Source organism: Chlorocebus sabaeus, chromosome 21 (assembly GCF_047675955.1).
Source record: "Chlorocebus sabaeus isolate Y175 chromosome 21, mChlSab1.0.hap1, whole genome shotgun sequence".
NCBI classification, from domain to species: domain Eukaryota; kingdom Metazoa; phylum Chordata; class Mammalia; order Primates; family Cercopithecidae; genus Chlorocebus; species Chlorocebus sabaeus.
The window spans coordinates 61,955,441-61,976,698 of NC_132924.1; the positions used below are offsets into that span (position 1 = coordinate 61,955,441).

Here is a 21,258-nt window from a genome sequence, read left to right on the forward strand (position 1 = left end):
TTTTGAATTGTTCCCTTTACCATTATGTAATGCTTTTCTTTGTCTTCTTTGATCTTTGTTGGTTTAAAGTCTATTTTGTCAGAGACTAGAACTGCAACCCCTGCTTTTTGTTTTTGTTTGTTGTTGGGTTTTTTTGTTTGTTTTTGTCTTTGGTTTTTTTTTTTTTTTGGTTTCCATTTGCTTGGTAAATTTCCTCCATACCTTTATTTTGAGTCTATGTGTGTCTTTGCACATGAGCTGGATCTCCTGAATACAGCACACTGATGGGTCTTGATTCCTTATCCAATTTGCCAGTCTGTGTCTTTTAATTGAGGTGTTCAGCCCATTTACATTTAAGATTAGTGATGTTATGTGTGAATTTGATCCTGTCATCATGCTGCTATTTGGTTATTTTGCATACTAGTTGATGCAGTTTCTTCATAGTGTCATTGGTCTTTATATTTTGGTGTGTTCTTGCAGTGGCTGGTACTGGTTTTTCCTTTCCATATTTAGTGCTTCTTTCAGGAGCTCCTGCAGGGCATACCTAGTGGTAACAAAATCCCTCAGCATTTGCTTGTCTGGAAACTATTTTATTTCTTCTTTGCTTATGAAGTTTAGTCTGGCTGGATATGAAATTGTGGGTTGGAAATTATTTTCTTTAAGAATATAGAATATTGGCCCCCAATCTCTTCTGGTTGGTAGAGTTTCTGCTGAGAGTTCTGGTGTTAGTCTAATGGGCTTCCCTTTATAGGTGACCTGGCCTTTCTCCCTGGCTGCTCTTAACAGTTTTGCCTTCATTTCTACCTTGGAGAATCTGATTATGTGTCTTGGGGTTGATCTTCTCATGGAGTATCTTAATAGTATTTTACCTTAATGGTGTTTTCTGTATTTCCTGAATTTGTATGCTGGCCTGTCTTGCTAGGTTGGGGAGGTTCTTCTGGATAATATCCTGAAATGTGTTTTCCCACTTGTTTCCATTCTCCCCATCTCCTTCTGATACGCCAATCAATTATGGGTTTGGTATTTTTATGAAGTCCCATATTTCTTAGAGGCTTTTTTCATTCATTTTCATTCTTTTTTCTCTATTCTTGTCTGCATGTCTTATTTCAGTAAGGTGGTCTTCAAATTCGATATCCTTTCTTCGTTCTGCTTTGTCTATTCAGCTACTGATACTCTGTATGCTTCACGAAGTTCTCGTGCTGTGCTTTTCGGCTCCATCAGATCGTTTATGTTCCTCTCTAACCAGATTATTTTAGTTAGCAATTCTTCTAACCTTTTATCAAGGTTCTTAGCATTCTTTGCATTAGGTTAGAACATGCTCCTTTAGTTTACCGTAGTTTTTTATTACCCATCTTCTGAAGCCTACTTCTGTCAGTTCGTCCATTTGCTCCTCCGCCCAGTTCTGTGTCCTTGATGGAGAGACTTTGCAAACAATTGGAGGAGAAGAGGCCCTCTGGCCTTTTGGGTTTTTAGCATTTTTTCATTGATTCTTTCTCATCTTCACGAGTTTGTCTAGTTTTCATCTTCAAGGCTGCTGAAACTTGAATGGGGTTTTTGTGGAGGTCTTTTTGTTACTGTTGTTGATGCTGCTGTCGCTTTCTGCTTGTTCTTTCAGTAGTCATATCTCTCTTCTGCAGGGCTGCCACAGTTTGCTAGGGATTCACTTCAGGTCCTATTCATCTGATTCGCTCCCATCCCTGGAGATGTCACTCAAGGAGGCTGCAGAGCAGCAAAGTTGGTTGCCTGCTCCTTCTTCTGTGACCTCTGTCTTAGAGGGGCACCAAACTGATGCCAGTAGGACCACTCCTGTAGAGGGTGTCTGACTATCCCTGTTGGATGGTCTCACCCAGTTGGGTGGCATGGGGAACAGGAACTATTTAAGGAAGCACTTTGTCCTTTGGTGGAGGGGGTATGTTTTGCTGTAGGAAAACCCACTAATCTCAGCTGCCTGTATTCCTCAGAACTACCAGGAGGAAAGGCTAAATCTGCTGGTCCGCAGAGACGGTGGGCATTCCTCCCCCTAGGGTTTCAGGCCCAGGGAGATCCGAATTCTGTTCCTGAGCCTCTGGTTGGAGTTGCTGGAGATCCTGCAGGGAAGCCCCGTCCACTGAGGAAGGATAGGTTAGCTTAGGCCTGAAGAAGCACTATGGCTGCAGACTGCCACAGGTGGTAGGTTTGGCTGTCAGGACAAGCCTTGGGACCAAGCTGTTTAGCCTCCCTGCCTCTAGCAGGGGAAAACTGCAGCCTGGAGCTATAGAAAGGAGAGCTGCCCTTCCCTGGCCAGGGTGCTTAGCATGTTTGGCAGTTGTGAGTCCCAGTGCTGGCTGCTGCCCCTCCCCCAAGGAGCTCAAATGGCTTAGACAGCAGGCAGCTGCAGCCAATGCTGGTTGCCCCTCCCCATGGGAGTGTGATAGGCTTAAGCAGATTCCAACTGACAGGCTGTAAGAATCTGCTTGTTCTAGAGTTGGGACGCTAGGCCCTGGTGGCATGGGTTCACAAGCGGGATCTTCCAATTGGTGGGTTGCACAGTTCTGTGGAAAAAGCACAGTTTCCCCAGCTGGGTAGTGTGCCACTCACAGTCTCCCTTCACTGGGGAGTGGGGGCTCCTCTTCCCCGTGTTGCTTTCAGGTGGGCTACCACACCACACTGCTCTTCCTTCTCTCGATGGGTAACGCCCACCTTCTAGTCAATTTTTTTTTTTTTACAATAGCAGTGACTTATTTATTTTTTATTATTATACTTTAAGTTCTAGGGTACATGTGCACAACGTGCAGGTTTGTTATATAGGTATACATGTGTCATGTTGGTTTGCTGCACCCATCAACTCTTCATTTACATTAGGAACAGAATAGAGGCCTCAAAAATAACACCATACATCTACAACCATCTGATCTTCGACAAACCTTCTTGTCAATTTTGATGAGGGAATCTGGATACTGTGGCTGCCAGGGAAGGATTCACACACTTATTATGGTTTTTCTCATGGGAGAAAAACCATAATCACTGCAGCTTCTAGTAGGCTATCTTGGCCTCTCCCCACTATCCAGAATTTTAAATGACATCAAAGATGAGCATGGATTTTTTTTTGTTAATGATACAAAGAGTGTGTAAATTTTTAAATGTGAATAAACAATACATAACTGCATTTAATGATATGGAATGATGACAACACTAACTAGAATGGGTATAAAAGGTTAAAAAAAAACAGTGTTGTATATGATGCGGTATACATATAAATATACACATATGCATATAACATACATGTGAGTATAAATCATATAAGAAGTCTTCAAGAATAATACATGGTAGCATCGGCTCTCTCTGGGGTGGCTGGATAGTAAGTAATTTGGGATACTTTAGTCAAGATAAGCCAAGCCATGCTGCAATAACAAGTAACTTTTGTTCAATTCATTGGCCAAAGCAAGTCACCTGGCCATGCCCAACTTCAATAGGGAAGACAGACATATTCTTTTTACAAAAACTGATATACAAATATTTGGAAATAGCAATATGGTCTTCTACATTAGGCAAATCCTACTTATTTTTTTCTTCACTGTCAATACAGTAAGAACATTAAATACATACACAAATATATATAAATTTTTATTGAATTTTAACAGAACCCTTTGTCAAGGATTTAGTAGCCTTAAAAAAAAAGTTACAATTTTACCAACTCACTCAATTACTTCTCTCTTTTTTTTAAAATTACTTCCATCTAAAGTTAACTTTTCTAGAAATTCTTGCTATACTACATTAACTTTTTCCCTCTGGACTCTGAAAGTCTGATTTTCTGGTATAATGTCTCATATACTTGGATACTTAAATCAAAACCCATATTGTGTCAGTGGCTTCTCTAAAAGATAACAAATCCATGTTAAACTGAAGGGTTAACTACATTTATAAATTAATCTTTTTAAGTCTTGGACACAAGATGGATCTTCCAGATGAAGGCTGATGTACAGTATGTCTGTTAGGTAAAAGAAATACATTATATTTACTAGCTGAAATGTAGGAAAAGAGAGCAAGACTGGACAAAGGAAGTCAAACTATTATGCTGACAAATAAATCTGTGGCCAACCTAGCACCAGGGTTGCCCTGTGTTGTGCAGAAATGGCTAGACCTTTATACCTTCATGTTTTACAGTCACCAGATATAAGGAGCCTGAGGAAAGGTGTGACCTCATTCGGAATGGGTCTCTGCAGCTGAAACAGATGCTGGAGGAGCTGACAAATGGAGGCATTCAGCTGATATTACTTCCTGTAGTAAGTCCTCCTTTGAAGGAGAAACCAACCACTATATCTCTGTGTCTGATATACTCCATAAGAGAGTTTTAATGAAAACCTTGAAAAATAACTCTCAAGTCTCTCTCTCTCTCTCTCTCTCTCTCTCACACACACACACACACACACACACACACATATGCATACAGGCACACATCCACACACACCCACACAATGTGTCCCACGCATCCATTCTATGAAAATAACCATATCAAGTTGGCAAAGATTTATAGGGTGCCCACTGCAGTTGGTAACATGAGAAATTAGTCCCTGCTCTCACAGAGACTGGCTGCTCATTCATCTTACACAGGTGTCATGATGACAAACAAGAATGATCATGTTGCCCTTTGAACCCTTTACAATACACCACTCAGTTCAATGTATTTTTAGTCAGCCTAAATCTGATTTCTTTTAAAGATCCCTGGTCCTTCCTTTCTCTTGAATAAATATTATATTACTAATCATATTCTCCCCATATTGCTTGGCCATAGCATTGTTGACTTTTTATCTTCTTGTTGGATTTAGACAGCTTTCCTCACATATTTCCTAAGATTCTAGCTAGAATACTCAACATTTGTCTTTCCTGACTGGTTCTAACTTCCTTATCCAAGTAAAAAGGGTAATAAAATAGAAGGGGGAGAAAAATCAATCAATCCATTCTTCCAAATGTCTGTAACAAGGGCTGAAAGAAAAACTAATAATAGATCCAAAGCTTTAAAACCAAGATCACATATTTGAGAAGAAAGGAAAAACCCCAAAGATGGAAAATTCTTACTTAGCAAATAGCTGCCACCACAAATTAGTTTCTCAGTTTCCAATTTATGAAATAGAAATGAGATATAAGCATCTGTTGGGGATTTATAACCAGGCTTGAATATGCCAGTGAGAAAGGAGTAAATTACTCACTAGAAGTTGAATGTTAACTCAGAACACTGAAGTTCATTTACTAAAAATGATATCTTTAGAACGGGCGCGGTGGCTCATGCCTGTAATCCCAGCACTTTGGGAGGCTGAGGTGGATGGATCACGAGGTTAGCAGTTTGAAACCAGCCTGACCAACATGGTGAAACCCCGTCTCTCCTAAAAATACAAAAATTAGCCAGGCATGGTGGCAGGCCCCTGTAATCCCAGCTACTCTGGAGGCTGAGGTAGGAGAATCGCTTGAACCCGGGAGGCAGAAGTTGCAGTGAGCCAAGACTGTGCCACTGCACTCCAGCCTGGGCGACCAAGCAAGACTCCATCTCATCTTTAATAATACACAGCAATCAAAACATAATGAAACTGAAAAATTAAGTCTATATATTCTGAATAATTAAATTTTAAAATCAGAACTTTTCACCCCTGTATATTCCTTTATACACAGACTGTAAAAATGTTCTCATTGACTTTAAAATACTGTCAAATGTATGAATGTGTATCTATACATGTGTCAACATCTGAAAATCATAACAAATTATAACAAAAAACAAACCAACAATTAACCAACCAATTGACAATCATAATTATTTTCCATTAAGATAGCACATTCTAATAAAATCCCACTCAAACTTCAGACACTGCTCTTGTGCCTAAAATGTTCTTGAATGGACAATAATCTAATAACAGTTAATTAAAATACCTTCACTCCCACTGGCCTTGTCATATTTGATAAACTCTGACAATTGATAAAGAGAAAAACTTCTATACTTCACAACAATTGATGTGAAAAAGTTATCTAATTATACATTGGTTTATACAATGGCATGCTTTAACATTTATTCATATTTAAACTTATTAAGAATGGATGATATTCCAAAGTAAAGATGACAAATAGAACATATTGATCCACCTTGTACCCTCCTGAATTCCCACTCACCAAATTTTGAAGCTCCAAAACAGATGGTAGCAAGTTTTGCATACAAAATACACCCAACCAACCAAATGGAATACTAAACTGGCAGTGAGGAAAGCCTAGAAGCAGCACTGCTTATGTGGAGAACAACCAAAAGGCTCAGAAATTGGTGGCACCAGGAAGTGGGCATGAGTAGAAAGTCTATATATGGAAGTCGAAAACATGGAATATTGGTTGAAAATCTTTTTAGTAGCTGTTTAACTTAGATTTGTTTCCCCTCTCTGCTTATACAGATAACTGCCCCTCTTAAACCCAGAGAAAGAAAAACAGAGGGTGTCCAAACTAGAAAATCCAACCAGTTAGGGACAGTGACACCATCCTAAAACGGGGGATTAGGTGGGGGTCTGAACCCCAGTCAGTTTCCATAAGATTGGCAGCCAGGCAAAGTTTGGAAGAATTTTCACTGGGAATCTTATAGCACCACAGGAAAGATGGATACTGGCATTGAGGGTTTCTCAACAAAATGACTTAGTCAGTACCTACAGTGAAATTCATGATGACCCAGATACCCACACACCTGCAATTCCCAATCATATTGCTTCTGTACCAGCTATCTGACCAAAGCCTCAAATATTAAAGAGAGAGCCCAAAACAAACTAAAAGAAAAAAATAACAACGTGGTGGAAACATAGTTTAACTATTAGAAAACTTCACAAAGGCTATTATTAATATTTTCAGTAAGAAAATATTAGTAACAAAAGATATTGCAACCTTGAAACAAGAAATAATATATTATAAATGAAATATTCAGAGCAAAGTTACCTTAGAAATAATAATAAAATTTAAATTTAAAAATTTCAATAGAATATGTGAAACACAAAGTTGAGGAAATTTGATCTTTAATATTGAGCTAAAGAAAAACGAATTAGAAAACGGGAGAGAAAAGACAAGAAAATTAGAAGAACAATCCAGGAGGTTCAACATTCAAATAATAAAATATCTGAAAATAAAGAAAAGAGAAAATAAAGGAAGGAAAAAGTAACAAAATAATTTAAGTTCTTGAATACAAGGAAATACATTAAAGATGTTCAACATTGTAAGTCAGGAAAACACAAGTCAAAATCACTATCAGATACAACTAAACATCCAATATAATTTTTAAAAGGCAGAAAATAACAAGTGTTGCCAAGTGTGAATAAAATTGGTACTCCTATACACTGCTGGTTGGATTGTAAAATGGTGCATTCACTTTGGAAAATAGTTTGGCAGTCCCTCAAAAGGTGAAAGATAGAGTTATAAGATGACCAGCAATACCACTCCTCAGTATATGCACAAAAGAATTGAAAGAAGATAAACAAATACATGTACACAAATGTTCACAGCAGCACTACTCACAACAGCCAAAAGGCGAAAAGAAACCCCCCATGTTTCTCGATGAATTGATGAATAAATAAATAAAATGTGGTGTATCCAAGCTATGGAATATTACTCAGTCTCAAGAAAGTATGAAGTACTGAGAAAAGCTACAACATGGATGAACTCAAAAACATTATGCTAAATGAAAAAAGACAATGACAAAGGGTCACATATTATTAAGATTCCATTTATATGAGCTGTCAGTCAAATCTGTTGAGACATACGGTAGATCGGTGGTTCAGGAGTGGGGGGTTAGTGGTAAATTCAAAGTGAATGCTAATGGATATGGGATTCTTTTTAGGGTAATGAATTGTAAAATTAGGTTGTAGTGATGGTTCCACAACGTTGTGAATAGGCTGAAAACCGCTGAATTGCATACTTTTAAAAAGCAAACTTCGTTACATGAATTGTATCATAATAAAACTACCGCATTACACACACAGACACACACGCGCGAAAAAAAAGGAGGAGAGGACAGATTGAAAAAGTGCACCCAATAAACATAAAAAAGCTGTACCTTGGTTTCTTTTCCACTTTATCATAAAATGTCAGGACACTAGAAATAAAGAGAAATAGCTTAACAGAAACAACGGAACTGAAAAATGGAGCGATCTTATTGAAATTTGAATGGAATTATTTCCAAGCAAGAATTCTACATCTAGCCAAAATGTCAATCAAGCATGAGTACCGAATAAAGATATTTTCAAAAATACAATGCCTCAACCACAACAAAAACCTTGCACACACCCTTTCCCAGGAAGCTATTAGAAATTGTCTTCCTCAAGACAAAACCACATAAGATGAAGAAACAAGAGCTCCAGCTCAGGGAAGAGGGGAAGGGCATGCCAGGAAATCAGGAAAGATGCACCAGGCAGAGGCTCTGGGAGGCCCTGAATTAATAACAGAAATGAAAAACAGAAAATTAATATTAATTCTGGGGAAACAGAGAGGAAAAAGTAGTCACAGTACACTATGTGTCTTGGCTACAAAGATTTATATTAACATGCTAATATAAATATCAAATTCTGAATTCTGAGCTAATTAAAATTATGACTATACTGGGAGGATGGGAGACTAGGAGGGCAGCAGGAAAAGATGAGTACGTTTGTTCTGAAGTGGAGGAATGAGAAAAAAACTAAATTCTCACTTTGCATTGTAGGAATCAGTAGATTATGCCAAAGACGAATAATCAATAAGTGAAAATAAATGAGTTTTATTAGATATTTAAAGAGAAATCTGAAAGAATCAGCTGAAAAAGTGGAAAGTTGAAGGTGAAAACTGCTGTTTTTCATAAGAAACCTGAAACTGACTGACTTAATCTAAATGCACATATAACTTGCATAAAAGCAAAAATCACATCAACAAAAATGAATAATTTATAGAGTGGTCTAATATTCCTTTACCAAAGTATAGAATACACATTAAGCCAAACCATTATGTGATATTAACTAAGTATTCATAAAATACAAGAAAAAGTAAAATTAAAAACAACTAAACAGAATGCAAGAAGTGGTCATTATCATGACAGGCATTTACTAACTTACTTTAAAAATTGGTGAAGTTATAGCCCCCAATTTTGTATGATATATAATAATGCATACCTTCACACTTAAAACTGAATTTGCTAGTGACTTTTTCTTCAGTTACTTAATGACCTATTCAAACTTAATGTGAAGGTAACTGGAATTATTGACCATCTTCATCCTGATCTTGGGTATTTACATCGGCCCGCAACTTTTGTACCTTAGCTGGAGCTTTCTCTAATCTCTCCAAGCTGATAATTATTGTCAGTCTTACTGCATTTAATGTATTGGTCTCCTGCTTCCACCCACCCCCTGAATCATGCAGTTTTCCAGGAGTATTGTTTTCTTAAGACATATGGCCATAATTCCGGTGAGAAATTTAAAAAAAAAAAAAACATTAACATGAGAAATATATACTTTTCTTTCCAAAGAAATTATCTTTTTATTACTGTTTTATCTTATCTGTCATTTCTCCACCATTAAATATCATAGTTTAAGTGGTGAAATTCTAAGATAAACTGAGGAACAAGAATTAAAATTTTACAAAAATCAGATGCATACTGTATTCTCATTAAAATAGTTTGATCTATAGTGGAATGTACTCAGAACGGTGTGTTTTTGTGGACAGGCAGGCATTTACCATAGCAACAGTTGGAAATCAGAAACACTTCTATCTTCGACCATATGAATTAAATACCAAGTCATGATTATAAGTATCTAATAAGGACAGCAATCACATAAAATAAAACTAAAATATAGAGATGACAGACATGATGTAAACAAGAAAAAAAAAATTGAAATCTCAACACCCAACATGATTGTGGACAGTTAAAAGTGACTAAAAGTAACCATCATTCCTTATTATCAGATGAGAAAAAGCCATTAGGGAAAAGGACAGAAAAGAAGTTAATTGACTTTGTCCTACCAATTACAGAAAATGAGAAGTTCATAAGAGAGCACTGATTGAAAGCTAGTTTGTTTCCTTTTCATTTCTTTAATTTCTCCTTATGGTTCAAAATTCCTCCATCTTACACTGCCTGCACACTCAGTTATCCACAGTGTTTACATCTGTTCACATTCTGTACTTGGTTCTGAATGACAACCTTCCCTTCAGAATACAGAATCACAGTATTATACAGCATAACTAGTTCTCCATATATGAAACAAAGATCCTTCCATAAATAAAAGCCTATGAGACGAATCTAGTTTTCCTATTGCTTATACTAAAACACAAATATGTTCTAGTACCATGACACATATAGATCTGTGACAGCAATTTTTACCTCAAATGACTTATGGAGGTTTACCTCGTCTAAGATCACAGTTCTCCACATGACTTCAATCTCTTTAAAAACAAGGGCTATATATTTACATCTCTAGAACTTAATGATACTGCCTGGCACAGAGAAGACAGTCCGTATATGTTGGAGGGAAAAAGAATGAATGAATACATAAATTATTCAGTGAATGACCATAATGAGCTGTGTTTCTGTTCCCCAAAATTACGTCAAATGGGACACACTTATATACCAATTGTAAAACCTTGGGCAATCATTTGCTATGGAAACTTGTAGTTACCTGGACTCACACTCAACTCAGGAGATGATATGATGTAGCCACTGGAGAGGACACGCATGAAGTATCTGACATCTTAGCCTAAATTTCCTCATCTGCAAAATGGAGGGACCTTACATCTACGTCATGGTATCAGTTTGGAGCACATAATCTAAATTACATATCTCAATGTCATGCACGTAATACAGTTTAGGAACCCTTTCTACAGTATTCCTGATGTGAATCTAGTCATCCTCTATTTGAATGCTTTTAGCAATAAAGTGCTTATTACATTTCAAAGAACTGAACATAATTTACAGAAAACACGTAAGTGAGCATTCTTCTAAGAATTAAGCCAAAGCCAGCCTTCTCAAAATTCTCACACTTGACTTCCTTACCCCATCTAGAATATATACACTACCTTTTTCTCTCCTCTCTTGGTATGTCTTTAATTCTCCTGAACAATTTTGGCATCTTATTAGAGCTCCTCTGTGCATACTCCCATACACCAAAGAAATCACTAGGCTTTTTTTACATGAATTGTTTTTTAAGTGACCTTTCCTCTACCCCATTTTTCTGTATTAGGTTGGGATGCTTTCTTTTTTTAAAACCAGATATACTGTTTTACTTATCCCCATGATAATTCAGCTTGTAGGTTAGGCTCATCATTTTATTAGATTCTTTTTTGACCCTTGATTCCATCACCCTAAGTGTTAATTATACTTCCCAGCTATGACACACACACAAATAGGTCCAGCATATCACCACCACTATCCGAGTCATTAATAAAAATATCAAACAGAACAAGCACAAGGACAATGCCCTCCAGCACACCCCGACAGACTTTTCTCCATGATGATGTCAATTCATTGATCAATAGGCTTTGGATAAAGTGGTTCAACCAGAAATAAAACTGAAAAAAAAATACTGATCTTCTAACCAGATTTCATTTCTATTCTTGTTTTAAATATCTCATAAAAGTCCCTGTCAGTAGTTTGCTGAAATTAGCAAATAACAAAGAGAAGGAAGATTATTAGACCCTAATGTCTAAAAATTTATTTTAAATTTCACCAGTGTTCTATATTAAGCTTATATTTCTATAGATTCAGATTTGTTTCCTATCATCCTGCATTCGTGATGATTTCCCAAAGATTATAAATAATGGTTCCATGACTATGCCACCTGCCAATTCTTTTCACATTCTAGATTTACCTTATCTGGGACTAGATAATAAATCTAACGGACATTTATGAGGTGTCTTTTTCTCCTTAGGGCATGAGTGAAGAGCAGGGAAAAAGGGAAGCATGCCCTGTATCCGAATGTATTCCCTAAGTTAGGAAAAATTCTGATTTTATGAATTTTTTTAATACTTTTATTTTAAGCTTGAGGTACATAAGCAAGCTTGTTTATACAGGTAAGCTTGTGTAATGGGGGTTTACTATACAAATTATTTCATCACCTAGGTGTTAAGCCTAGTATCCATTAGTTATTTTTCCTCATCCTCTCGCTTCTCCCAGCCTCCACCCTCCGGCACACCCCAGTGTGTGTTGTTCCCTTCTATGTGTCCACGTGTTCTCATCATTTAGCTCTCATTTATAGGTCAGAACATGGAGTATTTGGTTTTCTATTCCTGTGTTAGTTTGCTAAGGATAAAGGCTCCAGTTCCATCCATGTTCCTGCAAAGGACATGACCTCTTTCTTTGTTATGGCTGCATAGTATTCCATGCAGTATATGATACATATTCCATAGTATACGTATCACATTTTCTTTCTGCAGTCAATGGTATTTTATGAATCTTGACAGGAAACAGGACCCACCTGCCATTAGAATAGCGAAAATGCTAGATACTCACTTTCTTATAATCCTGTGCAGTCAAAACACGGGCTTGAAACTTCATCTCAGGCAACAAACACAATCAATCCTGGCTTATCATTATAAGCTAACAGTCCACAGAAGCAATGATAATGTGGAATGTTGCCATTCTGACAACATTGCAAAGATAGCAAGGCCAGCAAAGCAAGAGACAATGTCTGGCGCCAACACTCATGGTAGCAGCAGGGTGCTTAGAGGACAGTGCCATGGCATGATTTTGGCTCTGGTCTGGCTATCCAGTCTCATGTTGTTCCTGCCCACTTTTAAAGTCTTCCCAACAGGTGTGTCAGCCACACTATGTATATCCAGAAACCAACCATTTCTCTCCACCTCTTCTGTAGATATCATCCCACACTTAGATCTTATTGCAACAGCCTCCTGACTGGTCTCTCTGATTCAGAACGTGCCCACCCTTGGTCCATTCTTAAGAAAGCAGCCAGAGAGATCCAATAAAATATAAGTCAGATCAAATAATTTCTCTGCTCAACACCCTTTGGAGGCTTCCCATCTCATTCTGAGTCAAAGCCAAACTCAATACAGCCAAACCTTTCGAGGCCAACACAATCTGAATACGACTGCATCTAAAACCTCGTCTCTTCCTATTGTCATCCTTGCTAGCTCCCTTCAAGCCACAGCCCTGCTGTTCCTCAGACAAGTTTTCTGCCCAGAATGTTCTTCCTCTAAAAATATGTGCATCTCCCTCTTTCATCTCCTTCAGATTTTTACCTAAACACTTCTCAGCAAGCCCTCCCTGATCACCCTCAACTAAAGTTGCATGTGTGCATACATATGCACATACATCTATCTCAGAGGAAAGCAGAAAAATGTTCAATTGCTCAGGGACTGTTTAATCTGGAAAGCAAAACATTGATAGAGAGCTACAGTTTTTCAAGAACAGATGTGGCATAAAATCATGCAAATCACAGCATTCTTCACAGATTTAAACATCAAAATGTATAAGGCAGAGAAACCAAATAATTAAGCAAATTGTGTAGCAAGTTGAAAAGACAGAATGTAATTTTCAGCTTCCTGCCCCATCTTCTAACATCATACATACCTTAGACCATCATATAAAACTCTAGGAAGGCAGTTAACACAGGTAAGTTGCAGGGTAAAATGGAGTAACTGGCATCTTTAGGCACAGAAGACTTGAGCTAAAGTCATATCTTTACCATTTTAACTTGGCTAAATAATTTCAGTGAATCTGCTTTAAATTCTCTAAGCATTATTTTTCTTCAATAAAATACTGCATAAACATAACACGCTACCTATAACTCAAAGGGCTGAGGGTAGCATCTAATAAAGTAACATCTATGAGAGTACTTGTAGAACGTATAACACTATAAAAACGTTTTATGGGCTTTATGATTTCTATCGATACAGCTTTGTTTCCATGTGAAATACAAGATTTTTGTTTTATATAATGTTATACATTAGGCTATTTCACTAGTTTATAGCACAATAGGAAAAAAATTATCCCTAACAATATCATGATTAGCTTTGAGTTTGTTGCTTTTTTTGTTTCACAGTTTTATTGAGGTATGACTGATATGCAAATGACTGTACATAATGTATACAATCTGAGGAGTTTGGACACATGCATGTACCTATAATACCATCACCACAATAAAGGCAGTCAAGTTAATACATATATCCATTACTTCATTTGTGTGTGTGTGTGTGTGTGTGTGTGTGTGTGTGTGTGTGTGTGTGTGTGTATAAAGGAAAAATGACACAAGGAAACTTGTGGAGTAACGGACATGTTTATTACCTTAACTGCCTTGATTGTGGTGATGGTATTATGGGTGCATGCATACATATATATATATAGTTTGGTTTTTAGAGACAAGGTCTTACTCTGTCATCCAGAGTCAAGTCTAGTGGTACAATTATAGCTCATTACAGTCTTGCACTCTTGGATTCAAGCATCCTTCCACCTCAGCCTCCAGAGCAGCTAGGACTGTAGGCACATGCCACCAGCCTGGCTAATTATTATTTTTTTTAATTCTATGTAGAGACAAGGTCTCATTATGTTGTCCCAAGCTGGTCTCAAATTCCTGGCCTCAAGCAATCCTCCCACCTCCGCCTTCCAAAGTGCTGGGATCACAGGCTTGAGTCACTGTGTCCAACCTTGCTTTTATATTTCTGATGGTAAGAATATTTAACATAAAAATTTACTCTCCTACCAAAATTGTAAGTGCACGATATCATATTGTTAAACCATATGCACTATGGTGTGTAGTAGCTCTCTGGAACTTATGACTGGAATTTTTATCATCCATCTTGTATCCAAAAAAAAAAAAAAAAAAAGAAAAACCTGAAACTTTACACCCATTGAACAACTCCCTATTTTCCTCTCCTCCTTATTTCCTGGTAATAATAATTCTATTTTGATACCTACTTGTACGTAATTATTAAATATGTAATGAAAAATGCTGCTACACATGCTTTGCTCTTATGTAATTTAAAATAGAATAGCTATTAGCTTAATGGCAATATATTTACATAATCATGTTTACTATTATCATTCTCATTTTCACTCATGGGATCTGTTTTAAATTTCTCAGCATGGTGTTAAATAGGATAATGTGGCACTTCTTTGTCTTTGGCAAAGAAAATAAAAACTAAATTGCTTAACTTTCTGTTTAAGTAGAAGAAAAATTTGTTAGAACTTTCACAACTAAATATATTCTGGAGTCAATGATTCTGAACTACACTTTCTATCTTTCTCTTCCAAGTCTTAAACCTGTATAGGGAAAAAAGACAGCTATAATAATATTTTAGACCACTGTGAACGAGATTCCTTTTCAAGCTAACTGAGCCACTCCTTGGTTTAAGGTGTTCCTTTATATTTGACATATTAGACCCAACAGCCTAGGTATATCTTACAAACTTACAAGACCTTGGAAATAACTGTACTCAAAACCATGCATCAGAGGGGCCTACATGTTACCCAATGGCAACATGAGCGACTTAAGGAGCACATTTCCTAAGGAGTTCCCTACCTTGCGGCTTCCAGATCGTAGTATCTACAGACTCTGTAACTGTGTAAGAATCTAAATTACAGAACACTTTAGGTCTGTAAAGCTTTTCCTGTTACTCAAAAGAAATCCTACACCAACAATATCCTATTAGCCACTAAACCACTTTAATAATGACCTTCAAAGTCATTTCCTTGAGTATTCTTTCACATCACTAAATTTTTACCACTTATTTCATTATTCTAGCCCTCAGAAGGCTTTTATAAAACCTAAAATGCCATTCATAGCAATAATATAAAGCAACTAGGCTTACAGTTCTCCTTTAAAGGCAAAAAAAAAAATACATTTGTACTATGTATACATTATCATAAATAAGAACCCTTCATTTGGTAAAACTTGAATGACATAGATATCTCAAAAAGCCCTTGAAAACTTAACTGTGAAATAAAAAGGAATAATACAATAGTACCTAATAAATCTTAAATTATTTTACTTTCCCTTCATATCCAGGGTTTTAAAGGGCATGGGGTATTAGTTTTTCCTACTGTTTAACTTACACTGGTACATCCCTCAAAAAAGGGTACAATGAATTACACGGAACTACAAAATCAACATTGTTTAGAAAATTGCTTTGATATTAATAATTCTGAAATACAGCAACGTTATCATTAAGTTTTAGAAATTTTAAATTAAATTGTTTGATACTGATTTTAGAACTTGCTAACGAAGTTGTGTGTGTGTGCGCACATTTCAGAAGACCCTAGCGGCATATATGCGGCAATACTATGACTTACAAGTTTGCTTTATGGAAACTAAAAACACATTTTGTAATTGAAGTAAAAGTTTAAATGGATAGGATTTTGGCCAGTCTACAAAACTTATTCAAACTATAAAGCAGTTTCACTGTTTTTAGGACTTATCTGAACTCAGGATATCAAGTGTAGAATAAAGGAAGGTTATGGAAAGAAAGAAGAAAGTTTCCTTTTCCTCTTCTGACCAAAGACTAAGGCTAACTAAAATTTATAAAAATAAACAGGAGCTGTAACAGTCTAGTTAGGATGGGCCTGGGTCTATCTTACAAACTACAATAACTTGGAAATAACTGCTTCATCTCCCTAACCTTTAGGTTTCTCCTTTGCAAAATGGTGATATTTACAGTTCCATGAGGCTGTTGAGAACACCAAAAGTGACAATGAATGTAAAGCCCTCCGTACAGTGCTCAGCATAAAACTCTGTAAATTTCAGCTGTTGGGTTTTATTATTGTGACCGTATTTATCTTAAGCATTCTTTCACCTCTCTTTCTATGGCCCTCACTCATTCATCCCAAGCCCACGGTGCTCTCCTGTTTCCCACCTTACGCCGCTCACTAATATCTGCTCTAATTTCCGAGGCACTTAATGTTTAAAAATTATTATTGCCTTCCCACTGCTTCAAAACATGAAAGAAGAGTAGAGTTTCTTTCTGCTAGATACTGTGAGGAAAGCAATCTGATTAAAACAATCCATTAAGGTATATAAGAACCTTAATTTTTCTTGAGATATCCAAATATTTACAAAGAACAAGCAATAGGAAACTTGTGTTAAGGAAATAAAAACTTTAGGTAACATTCAGGGAAGTTATTTTTCATCTGGGCAATTGCCAAATAGACTAATTCTGCTAAGAAATCTACACCTTCCCACCCTAAATGAGAAGACTATCCTAAGAAATTTCTACAAGCTGAAGCTGTTCTTTTCACCAAAGGCTGATTTCAGGAATTCAACTAAACATCTTTTACTAAAAATGCACAAAAACAAAACAAACTTCACATATAGCAGCAAAAAACAAAATGATGAGAATAGGAAAAGATAGAAAAAGAAAGGCAGAAAGGAGAAAGGCAAAGAAGCAGTGTAAAAGTAAGGCAAGACAGGTAGAGAGGACAGCAGAAGCAGAGGCAGGGCAATCATAAGCCAAAAATGACCCAAGTTGGCCTCATTCTCTAAAAGAGACAGGAGTAATCTATATGATGTCCGAACTCCATGGAGAAGTTGGGAACAAAATGTTACTGTAGATACTGCATGTGCCCATATTATTAAGCGGTTGATTTTAAAAGGACATGGGATGTCTCCATAACAACCGGGACTAGGGAAAATTTCACTCACACAAAGAAAAGTGATTATGTTTAAAAGTCAGTCTTAATCAGTAAATAATGCAGGGCAGTGAATTTACTTCCTTTTATTTGGCAACAACACAAATACAAAATCATCAAATGACACTTGATCCAATATGTACATTTTAGCCCCATAAATATATTTCATTATTTTTTAAGATTTAGAGGACATATTTTCACATTATTATTATTAGTTTCTTTACCAATGTTACTGATTTTGGTGCACAAGCTACTTTCCTTCCTTTTAATTTAATTATCTAATTTGAGGGACAGAATAAGTACATTTTTGAAATCTCTTCTCTACAGAACATTGCAAAAGCCAAGCATTGTAAGGAAAATCTAGATTTAACTGAAATATGTAAACTAGACATTCTCAAAAGTACAAATCAAAAGTTCCAAGTCTAAATCAGCTGGAATACATTATTAACTCCAAAATCATGGATTAAACAAAAGAAATTATGTTTGCATTGATGTGTGAATCTGCATCCATTCTTGGTACCACATAATATATGCAACTGCTCAGCTCTAGCTGTCCTTGCAGTCACATTCCCATATTATTCAAATGTATCTATCATTTATATGTAAATAGACAAGATAAACGGCTTCTTCATAAGACAACAATTTTCAAATGGCAAACAGACACAGGCAGACATTAGCAAAATAAAAATGTTGCAAATATTCATTCTTTTTTTTTTTAAGGAAAAATGGAAAGTACTTCAAATTTTTTAAAAAGTGGTGTGGTAATTACAAAATGGGGTCCTAATACACTGACAATACCAACAGCTCTTCTTCTAAATAAATGTCTGCACCGATGTCATTTATGTCCTATAAATTACATGTTCTTAGATCCATCTGTGAAAATTGGGATGTTAATTATCATGGTTACATTTCACGATTCCACAGTTAAATGCTGAAGTAGTGCTACACAAATACCATGTTTTTTAAGAGAAATGGAGAAGGATTAATTATGAGTTCAAGTCCAAGTATTCTAGCAGTAATAGTCTCACACAATAAGATCATTACATTGTGTGGATGCAACTGGAAGTTTTAATTAATAGCTGAAATACCAACTGAGGGGGAAAACTTTGAAGTCTAAATTTTAAGTATCAGGCTTTCTTAAACACACACACACACACACACACACACAGGTTCACATACAGATCTTAATAAGCATGCTTTTGAGAAACCAAGTTGCAAGTCCAAAAACAAAAAACCATTCTTATTGCCTATGAGCTTTCTTTGATAATGATCACCATCAGGCTGTTGAAGCCTATGTAATAAACCTAAAAATTACAATGTATCCTAGTAACAAATAGGTTATAAACAGATAACATATCTGATAAAAATTCTAGTTAACATTTTTCTGAGTTTTTCTTTTAAGACACATATCATTCAATAATCTCTTATGGGGCCATTATTTTATACAAAATTACAATTCTCATGTATTCAGATAAAATATTAACTTCAGTACAGCAATCTAAAAACAAAACTCTATAACACCACATGAATTTCAATCATATTTTAAATGTCTAAATTTAAAAGTCTTATTTTACTTACCACATATTCAAACACAAGTGTCAGCGTCTCCTTGGTATGGATGATGTCATGAAGTAGCACTATGTTAGCATGTTTTAGTCCTTTCAACAGAGAAGCTGTAAAATAAAATGGACAGAGAAACAATTTATCATGCATAACAATCAACTAATATGTATCATTATAATTTTGGCACACTGTCAGATGAGAGATATCTATTTTCACACGTTCCAAGTAAATAACAATTCAAAATGAAGGGTAGAAAAACAAGACTTTCTTTGAGATGGGGTCTCACTATGTTGCCCAGGCTGGTCTCAAACCCCTGGGTTCAAGTGATCCTCGTTCTTCAGCCTCCTAACAAGCTGGGATTACAGGTGTATAACACAGTGCCTGGCCAGAAAAACAAGGTTTTCATTTAGATAAAACTTCCTTCAGTTATTTTACCTGTCATCTGTTACTAATCTCTCTTAGGTTTTATTATGGTCAGGGAAAATACTTGGTATGGTTTCAATTCTTTAAATTTGTATAGTTTATTATCCAGAATATGGTTTATTGTGGTATACATTCCATAGGTATGGAACCTGTATTCTGCTGATGTTGGGTGGGGAGTTCTATAAATGTCAATTTGATCCTATTATTTAATAGTATCATTGAGTTCTTCTATTAATATACCCTTACTAATTTTCTGAATAGTGGTTCTATGAACTACTGAGAGAGGCATACTGGCATCCTCAACTGTAATGGTGGATCTGTCAATTAGTCATTTGAGTTCTGCCTGTTTTTGCTTTTTGTATTATGAAGCTCCATTGTTTATTGAATACATGTTTAGGATTGCTATGTCTTCTTTGCGAATTGATCATTTTATCAATACGTAATGTCCTCTTTACTCCTAGTAAATTTCTTTGCTCTGAAGTTCTCTTTGTATAGCCATCCACCATTCTCTTGATTTAGCATTTACCTGGTGTATCTTTTCCCATCCTTTTCTTTTCAGTCCTACTGATATCACACAGTTGAAGTTTCTTGTAAATAGTATATGGTTTGGTTATATTTTTAAATACATTTTGCCAATCTCTGACTTTTCATTTTGATGTTTAGACCATTTACATTTAATGTAAATATTAATATGTTGGGTTACCACCGGCCATTTGAATCTGTTTTTCCTTTAGGTACCTTGCAATTTAGTCTTCACTTCTGATTTGATTTTTCCTTTTCTTCTATACTTGCCAGAAGTTCAATTAACTCTAATTTTATTTCATTTTATTTTTTGTCCATTTCTCTACTTAGCTTTTGTACTTCCAACTAAAGGTAGGCTTGTTTGTTTGTTTTATATACCAAAAAGCACGAATTCAAATATCCAATTCATATTTCAGTGTTATGCACAGTTTTAATTTTATGGTTGACTTTTTGCAAGAGTTTTTGCAACTTAAATGCACTAATTGCTATTTTCAATTTTTGAGAGTAGTTTTGGGTACAGATGGGATACTTTATTCTATTCCTATTTATTTAATGGACTGGTTCCTAATCTGAGAGTCTTTTTTTCTGTCACCTTTGCCGCCTTCTATGTAGTTTTTACAGCTGGCACTGGGAAGCGAAAGAAAAAAGGTTTGGGTTGTCTTGTTTCTTTTTCATTTCCACAGGATCCTTAATTTCTCCCTTTTCCTTCCTTGTTTATTTTCACTATCCTGTCTTAAGGGGAACCACCCTTTCTCTATATATATGACTCTCCCCTAGAAGTAATGCTTTCCAACAGTTGCCAATTCCAGGCACTTTCAGCCTCCTTTCCTGCATCCAGTGCTGTGAATGAACTACCCAGCATTCCAGCTCTTTCTGGAATAATTTTGCTTGTGATTTGATTAAGTCCTCCACACTCCACACCCCTGTACTGTTTTTCACAGCTTCTTAAACCTGTCAGTTTCCCCTGTGTCATTCTTTGCTATCACAGGCTTGTTGCTGTCTCCTAATGCTCTTGAAGGTATGAGTGGTCTGTTTTTATTTGTTCTCCTTATTCGATTTATGACTTTTGGAGGAGTATGAGTGGGAAGATTCAAGATCAGAAAACCATCATTAACTGTCCTCCAAACCCCTTCTCTCATAGGAACAGGAATCTTTTTTTCCCCCTCCCATTGATATATTTCTGCTCC

General features: G+C 36.2%; 1 protein-coding gene across 3 annotated transcripts in view; it reads right to left on the reverse strand.

Moving 5' to 3' along the window:
• Window positions 1-21,258, reverse strand: part of CDK14 (cyclin dependent kinase 14) — a 589,453-nt gene that overhangs the window by 317,229 nt on the left and 250,966 nt on the right. For all 3 annotated transcript variants that reach the window (XM_007982225.3, XM_007982233.3, XM_007982232.3), the window contains one exon: window positions 19,142-19,236. In XM_007982225.3, coding sequence (XP_007980416.1) covers window positions 19,142-19,236 — 95 coding nt within the window. The remainder of the gene's footprint in view (window positions 1-19,141; window positions 19,237-21,258) is intronic.